At 35.2% G+C, this 9363-nt stretch overlaps 1 protein-coding gene across 1 annotated transcript; it reads left to right on the forward strand.

Moving 5' to 3' along the window:
• Positions 1-540: 540 nt before the first annotated feature.
• LOC110926746 lies at positions 541-8539 on the forward strand. Its single transcript, XM_022170448.1, has 3 exons — positions 541-618; positions 816-920; positions 8273-8539. The coding sequence occupies exons 1-3, from the start codon at positions 541-543 to the stop codon at positions 8537-8539; spliced, it is 450 nt and encodes a 149-aa protein (XP_022026140.1).
• The last annotated feature ends 824 nt before the right edge of the window (positions 8540-9363 follow it).

A 9363-nucleotide genomic window follows, 5' to 3' on the forward strand; every position in this document is an offset into this window, starting at 1 on the left:
CCGTACCTGCTGATATAAAAAATCTGATGTATGAAAAGTTACAAGTAAGTTGGATATACTTTTTTTTTAATTATTGAAGAGTACTCACATTTTAATTTGCATTGTTAACATACAAATTCAATGCAGCGAAAATTCAATTTGTTGCGAACAAATAGAGTTTTCATGGGATATGTGGATTTTCGACTACATCAACAATGGAAACGTACCAGAGGTGAGTTGAGTGCCCACTAGAAGAATAATGGAGGAAAAACCAATCCTCGGTTGGCTAGATCAATGATGAAATCCAATTGTCAGAGTCCGGAAGATTGGAACCATTTATGCGATTATTGGGAGTTAGAATCAACTCGGGTAAGTTTGTTGAATGCTTGAAACAAATTTATGCAAACTTTATGTTAACATCATATATACATACATACACAAAGTAGTTTACATACATATAAGGTCCTACATATTGATGTAAATGCTATTGGATCATAGTGATTTGATTGCATATAACTCACTGGCCCATTCTTCTTAACTTTATAGAGATACAGTGATCAAATGGGATGTAATCGTGGAAAACAAGTTATTACAAGTAGAGGAGGCTCTCGGTCAATTGCCAATCACGTATACCACATGGTAAGTTTTGAAGATTTATTGTTTAAACTTAACGGGTTTTATTTGATTTAGTGAATTAGTTTAGTACTCTCTTTTCATTTATGGGCCATTTATGTTCATATCTAGATTATTAACCATTATTTGTTAGTTCCAACATCAATGTTTTCTAAACACATTTATCAAGCCCTATGTTATATTATTGCTTTTTGTTGTCACAGACAAATCGCGAGACTCAAACGCAGCCTAGCCTCTTTGAAGTCTATTACAAGTTGCATTATAATGATAAAAAAGGATGGCAAAATAATGAGGCAGAAACTGAATATGTAAGTTATTACTCTCTTTGAAACAATCCATACTTTTAGAACTAGATTTCTGATAGATGCAAGTTAGGTTTAGAGATATATAGTGTAGGATCGTGAAACGACCTAACGAGTCGATCAGAAGAGCGCTCAGACCGAATCAGAGGCGGAATACATTGATTTGGTCTTCGTTTAGCTTGGATTCACTATTAATTGTCTCTTTTATTGATCTTGTAACAATTTATAGTACGTAGACACTTCGACGGCACCTCGGCGTCGGAAACAAAACTGTTACAACTGAGATCGTTTGAACCCTATATATACAAGATGACCCTGACCGTTTGAAGCACTTCAAACGGTCACTACTTTCAAACGAACATGATAATCTCAAACGAAATACATGCTCCAAACGGACACAATTCTTTTCAAACGATGACTTCTAATTGGACCTTTCAAACATATTATGTTTTGTCTCATGTTCATTCTTTTGTGATGATGCAATGGATGATGTCACTAGGATGATGTCATCATCAAGAATGATGACATCATTCTTGTTTCGTACTACAACGAACCCGAGACTCGACATAAGACGAAGACGACAGATGACTGCACCAACAGACTCCCCCTCAGATGTTGACGAGTCTTAAGTGTCGAGTCTTCGCATCTTCAGTCTTTATCAGTCTCTTTTCTTTCTTAGCATATACCAGGATCTTCTCTTTGGCTCTAGCCTCGTCAGACTCCCCTTTTCATCATGATGGGATCCCTATCTGGAATTTGCTATCACCTTGAGATCAAATCCTAGCTTTATCTATGTTTAAGCTCATCACCTACACAACTCAAACACACGATTATAACAAACAATATTGTGATTCAACTAAATGAATCAACTAAACATTTGAGAATCTTTCACATTTAAAATTTAACAAAATTTGAAACATTTCAAACTCTGATTCAACATTTCAAAACAATTAACCAAACCATCTGTTCATCATGTTTAGCCTTTGAAATTTTGAATATCAGTTTTTCAACATCAGTTGTCGAAACTCTTTTTGGAATTTTCAAAAAATGAGACCAAAAGTAGAAGCAGAATTTTAAATGCAGAAATGAAATATGTACAAACATATTTTTGTGAGTTCGTGCAAGAGGATCATATCAGCTCCTGACTAAACACTAGCACCGTTAAGCTGTTATTTCATTTTAAGCTTTTAAACAATTCGCGTTGATTGCCGATATACTGATCCGCTTAAATTCTCACAAAACTTTCAACCTGTTCGAGATACTGAATTAGTGTTTTAGAACTTAAACATCTACATGTGTCCCACCTCAGTATATACTCCCGTATCCAGACCCCAATATTCAGTCTTACAGGTGAGTATACCACAGCTGATATCTGTTAAGGGGTAGATGCAAGGGCCGTGAGAGCTCAGGTCGATACTTCCGTATACGCAGAGAGATGACGGCTTCGACTTTAAAGTGTGTCCCCTTTAGAGGATCTTTTATTTACAACAGCAGCGACTATCAATTTTATTGTTTCATCAGCATGCTGAGGGCGAGCTTATATTTCAAAGCTTTTTGCAGAAAGTATTATCCGGGGACTAGGTCAGTACTTCCATACAGCAGAAGTCCCGGGATAATACCTCAGATATCACTGAGCATAAAGACCTAGTATCTCAGAATATGGGACCCTTCAAACAGGATTTCAGGGGTTACCTATATATCCTGGAGGTGTTCCCCACGTAGACGCAAGTGAAATTTATGTTTATATCCCAAACTGATCTACTAATTCTGTGAAAACCTATCAGCACATCTTTAGCGAGACTGCTTAATTGCATTTATCCATTACAAATCTTTAGCGTACTGTGCCAGTCTAGCTGATGTACTATCATTTCCCCTATTCGCACCAAAACTCATTTTTAATTTTTCGATGTTTTTGACATTTTCAAATTTTCTAATTTTTTTAAATTTTACTCCCCCTATAATCAAAATATGTTTCAATTTTGATTTTCTAGGAAAATTTGAAACGAACTGTACAAAATTGACAACATGATGAGAATCACTTCAATTCTCCACCCAGCTGGCATAAACAATCAGAACTCCCCCTCACAACAAACTATTTTCCCATTATGATCTCAAAACACTTAAGTTTGTTTTAATCAAAATGGTTTTTCCGGAAAAATTAGTTTGTTTAACAATCATTTGTAGGTTCGAGGTCACTTCATCACATTGTTTTCTTCATACACATGACAGATTTGACAACTTCAGTTTTAGATCTCAAACACCACTTGTAGAAAATCAAGTACAACTTAATGTCCCTGATTTACCACATGTAAAACGAAAAATCACCAGAGTGAAATTTCTCAAGAAATGTGCCGATTCATGTTCCACGCTTACCAACCTGGGAACTCCGGCAAGTCAGGTTTTTCTATTTGAATAGATTCACCCAAGCCTGACGGTCCTTGGGTGATTTCGAGTTCTTGTTCAACTATGGTGGAAAGTTTACATCATCCATTGTTAAACCTGAATTCTCAGATTTTACCTCAACCAATGGCTCCTCTAGCTTTGACGAACCAGAATCATTGCCTGCACATGACTTGTCTGACTTTGATCTGTCAGATTCATCGCCAGAAGGTGGCTTGTCTGACTTCGACACGTAAGATTCATCGCCGACCATTTTCTCCTTTTTCTTTTCTTCTTTCATCCTCAGATTTGTATCTGACGTCTTGCTTGACTTTTCAATCGAGGAAATCGATTCATCAGAACTCTTATTCTTACCAACGGATGAACCCGAGGACAAAATCTTCTCGAGATACTCTCTCGCCTTTTTCCTTTTTTTCCTCAGTCTGTCTTTCTGCCCCTGTGAAAGTTTAACTTTCTTTTCTTGAATTGTCTGTTCTTGAACTTTAGGTTTTAGAACCTTCTGTTCATAGGGCTTGACTTTGACTGGAATCTTTGCCAATTTCTGAGACTTAGCCCCCAATCTGTCATTCGATCTCCTTGGGCAATCTCTGGCAATGTGACCTTTAATTTGACAGTTAAAGCATCCCCTCGTCTCATAACTCCAACCTTGGCAGTTAACAGCAATGTGTCCTTGATAACCACACCGGTAGCACACTCTGTTATCGTACCATGTACCTTCTTCACACCAAACGCTCAGATCATAACATTGTCTGGCTTGGTGATATTCCTTCCTCATGTTTGCTGGATTTGGCTTTTGAGCACTGTGGTTCGACCTGTACCACTTATTACCAACAATTTTTGAGTTTTCATTTTTCAATTTTTGTGATTTTTTATTGTGATTGGATGATTGATCTGATGAGCTTTTATTTTCTTTTTGTACAATTTTCTCCGTTTTAATTTTTTGTTTTTGTTCCACTTTCTTCTTCAAAGGTTTTTGCTTAGAGCATTCTCCCTTTTCAGTCGATTGCAGAACAGCTTTCTGAAATTTTTCTTTTAATTTTAAAAACAACTTTTGTATTTCAATTTTTTCTTTTTCATCATCAGATTTTTCATCACAATCTTCAACTTTGACATTGTCAAAGTTTGTGACACTGTCACTTATTGGAACTGAATTGATTGGTTTTGGACAGGGAAAATTCAAACTGTCTGATGCAGTCACAAAACCTTTCTATTTCTTCTCAAGTTCATCAATCTTGTTTCTTGAATTCTCAGCTTCATGTTCAAGCTGAGATATTCTTTCAAGATGAGACTTGATTGCCTTTCCATTCTCATTTTTCATGTTTTCAAGAACAGACTTTTCATTTTTCAAAACTTTTATCAGTTCTTGAAATTTCATTTCATTTGCTTTCAGATTCTTGTTCTCAAGCTTTATCCAGAAATCTTCATTTTCTGAAGATTTCTTTTTGCTTTCAAAGTCTTTTTCTAACTCTTCAATTTTCTTTCTAGCACAATCACCTTCTTTTTCAAGTCGAATAATCTTCTGAAGATGAGAATTTATCATTTTTTGCTTTTCGATGTTGTTTTTGCTAAACACATCTCTCCCATCTTCAAGAATTTTTATTTGACTTTGAGATTCTTTTTCCATTTTTAATTCTTCATTTTCAAGATTTTTCAGTTTATCTTCAACAATTTTTGCATTTTCTTTCAACTTTTTGTTTTCTGATGTCAAACTGTTCAAATTACCCAACAGTTTGTCATTTTCAGTTTTCAACTTCTCACAATTTTCTTGGAAAACAAGAATCTGTTTATCATCAAATTGCTTCTCATCTTTCAATTTCTTGAATTCCAATGTCAAACTTTCCGCATCTTTCAAAAGTTTGCCATTGTCAGCTTCAAGTTTATCACATTTAGAGCACACTGATTTAGAACCAAATTCTTCTTTCACATATTCTTCATTCTTTGGAACATCCTTTGTTTTCATCTTGTATGTTCCTGCACAAAAGAGTTTAACGAAATCAAAAGGATTCATACTTTCATCAATATAACATTTCCTTTTAATATCATATTTCAGAATACTCTTTGTTGCGAGACACACACGAATTCTTTTATCAATTTCTGTAAGTACATCCAATTCCAATTTTTGTAAATTCTTTTCCATTTCATTCAAAAATTCCTTCTTTTTCTTATTTTGCTTACGAAACTCTGCATTAACCTCATTAAAGAACTGTTTTGGATAGAGTTCTTGAAAAAAATCTTTCTTTTTTAGCTCAACCAAGAATTCATCCCACTTAGCAGGTAATGCATTTGTCAATTTCGATATCTTTTCATCATTTGATATTCTAATATCCTTATTCCTCAAATTGTGCATTAAAATTTTAAACCGTATTTCCAACTCCTCCAACGTTTCATCCTTTTGACACATGAAATGTTCAAAACTTTTAACCCAAATGTCCGTACCCACATTTCTATAATTGGTATCCACAGTTCTCATATACCAACTATTTAAACATTCAAGATTTTTGTTTTCATTTTCATCAAAAACCGTTTCCATTTTTCAAACACAAACCTTCTTGCTCCAAACGATCACTTTATCAAATTTGTGACCCCAATTCACATGCGCCTGACACACTATCACATGAATTCACTTGCAAACCGACAACTTTAAATTTGCATTAAATCTGATTGGGCCGCTTGGTCTTTTGTCGACGTATATGGAAACTTGGGCCGATGTAAAAGAATTTAAGACAACCAAACTGATATCATTAAAAACAATTAGTGAGTCAAGAATATCACATGCAAATCAATATCACTATATGGGCCGACAATATGAATCTGTTGATATGCACACCCCACTAATCGATTGATTGGACCTATTAACTGTTAAGTTCACGTGAAGGCTGACCCAACTCAATGTATTCTATTGAATCAAGAAATAAAGTTCACATGCACATTAATATGAGCCTACAACTTTCATCATCCCTCAATTCTCATTGGACCTCAAATAGAATCTTGGTACAATGATTTTAAAAGATCGGTTATACAATCAATACATCACATGGGCTTTTAATATGCACAACATGCAACCGACAATTTTAAGTGTATATAAAATCTGATTGGTCCAAACAATCCACTAAACCGAAAATTTTATGTGATAATTTCTCATTGGGCCGCTGATTATCATATTGCTCAATTAATTCACATGCAGCCGACAATCTCGATATATGAAACACACAACACGATGCACTTTAACTACAAATTTCAAACGGTCGATGTTTTCAAACGGGATGGCTAGCTTTCAAACGGTAGTTCAAACGAGATGGCCAATTTCAAACGGAAAGGACCAGTATTCATACGGAAAGGTCAATTTTCAAACGACAACTTCAATTTCAAACGGACAAGATCAATTTCAAACGATACTTTCAAACGGAACGGTCGGTTTCGTTCAAACGGTCACCAATTTTCAAGTCATTTTTACCAGTTTTACGTCGAGTTTTGATTTGATATTTTCAAGGGTTGATTAAAACACTGTTATGTATATTATATGTGAAAATCAGTAGTTTTTAACCGTGAAAATTATCAAATTTTGAAAGAAGGTGTAGAAAATCAGAATTTGCTAGCGAAAACGAGCTAAACGGTAAGAACTCTTCCTCCTGAGCTCTGATACCACATGTAGGATCGTGAAACGACCTAACGAGTCGATCAGAAGAGCGCTCAGACCGAATCAGAGGCGAAATACATTGATTTGGTCTTCGTTTAGCTTGGATTCACTATTAACTGTCTCTTTTATTGATCTTGTAACAATTTACAGTACGTAGACACTTCGACGGCACCTCGGCGTCGGAAACAAAACTGTTACAACTGAGATCGTTTGAACCCTATATATACAAGATGACCCTGACCGTTTGAAGCACTTCAAACGGTCACTACTTTCAAACGAACATGATAATCTCAAACGAAATACATGCTCCAAACGGACACAATTCTTTTCAAACGATGACTTCTAATTGGATATTTCAAACACATTATGTTTTGTCTCATGTTCATTCATTTGTGATGATGCAATGGATGATGTCACTAGGATGATGTCATCATCAAGAATGATGACATCATTCTTGTTTCGTACTGCAACGAACCCGAGACTCGACATAAGACGAAGACGACAGATGACTGCACCAACATATAGGCTGAATTTTGAGAGACAATACTTAAGGATATCCACGTTTCATTTTCTTTGCGTATTGTGATCCATAATCATCATCAGACCAAGACAACAACTTAGCCACACTCAGGTTACATTTTTTTTGTTTTTTTAGCATATGATGTGAATGATGAGAGCCTGTTGTTTAACAAATATAATGTGAATGATCCCTTTTTTAGAAAATTTCAAACCATACCAAACTGGTTGGTTTATGCTTTCGTGTGAAAACTGGCTGAAAGAAAATAACCCCAGACTGTAGGTTATATAACTGTGAGTTGGGCTATGCTAATGTAGGTTTTGCATTCGTAAATTGTATGTTATTTTCATGTTCATTATCTAACATGTATTGCTGATAGTGTTAGTCAATCTTACAAGCACTAGGATCAGTTTTGTTTCTGTGATTTGCTTTTTATGATTTAGTGATTTGGTAGCACATAAATTAATCTATGTTTTCAATTGATTTTAAGATCAATTAATGACAGTTTCTTGCATTCTATGTATGCTTCTTTTTTTTGGGGGGGGGGGGATTCAATGATATGTTATCAAAGGATCAGTCATGCTTAGTTCTAGTAGATAATCCTGACTTTTGGTGAGATGTTTGTGACTTTCAAACCTGATGATATTGTTACAATCTCATCAATTTTATTTTTTAGAGGCTAAGCCATATAGTTATCAAAGATTTTAATTTAGAAAAGTCATATTATTTGTTTGAAAGTTGAGTCATGTTATTTGTTTAATCGTTTACTAATTATTGATGATATTGTTACACTCTCTTTGTTAGGCGAATATTATTCAACATAAAGAGGAGGCGGTGGCGAAGTTAATTTCTAATGGGACAACGATAACTACTACCATGGACCACGAGCTCGAAAAGGAGGCAATTGAAAGTGTATGTGCCAAGAAAAAAACAAAAAAATCTGCATGGAAGGTAGGCATTGGACCGGTTTTCAGAAAAAAAGATTTTTGGATGACATCGGAAGCTGGATCGTCTCAACGATCTTCAAGCGAGACGAGACGGAAGCACTTCGAAATCAAGTGGCTTTACTAGAAGAGAAATTGAAACAAAGCAATGAGAACTCGGAAAAAATGTTAATGTTCATGAGCTCAAAGTTTCCGGATTTTGAGAGTTCAATATCCGCACATGTGAGTGGTGGAGCAAATGATTTGGATGGGTAACTCAATGTTAATCATAGTTTGATCTAGGATGTGACTTAGTTTAACTTACTTTGTTGGTGTTTGTTTGATTACTGTTTTGAAGTTTAGGATTGATCTACTAAGTATTTTTACTTATATGTTTGACTGTTAACTTTATTAAAGTTTAGAATTAACATGCTATAATGTTATGGATTAAATTTGTTGAGAATGTCATTGTATTTAAGACTATTATTAGTCCTAAAAAGTAAATATATTACCAAATGTGCATGCATACTATCGACTATCAAATGTAGTATCAAAGACTATTTTTTAGTCTTCAAAAAACTCATAACTAGAAACAATCATAGCATCGACGACTATTTTTTAGTTACGAAATTAACATATTAGGGATTGATTATCAGTCTGTGACACTTCGGGTTTCCCGAGCAACCTTCTTGATTTAACATTGCGTGTACGTATATTATTATATGAGAAACTATGGATTTTTCTGTTATTTATGTGTTGTATGTATGTACGTTATATATATGTGTGTGTATATTACTAGTGAGCCGAAACCGCAAGACCCGACTCGAGACCACCTCGTCTCGAGTAACCCACATCGGTTGGGCCGCAACCCTCCTTTTGTTCCACCCGAAAGCCCATTAGTCCACACCATGAGATATAAAACCCATCATCCACCTTTACCACACTTCCCTTACACTCTCCCTCACTCACTCT

The sequence above is a fragment of the Helianthus annuus genome, chromosome 12 (assembly GCF_002127325.2).
Source record: "Helianthus annuus cultivar XRQ/B chromosome 12, HanXRQr2.0-SUNRISE, whole genome shotgun sequence".
In the NCBI taxonomy this organism is placed as follows: domain Eukaryota; kingdom Viridiplantae; phylum Streptophyta; class Magnoliopsida; order Asterales; family Asteraceae; genus Helianthus; species Helianthus annuus.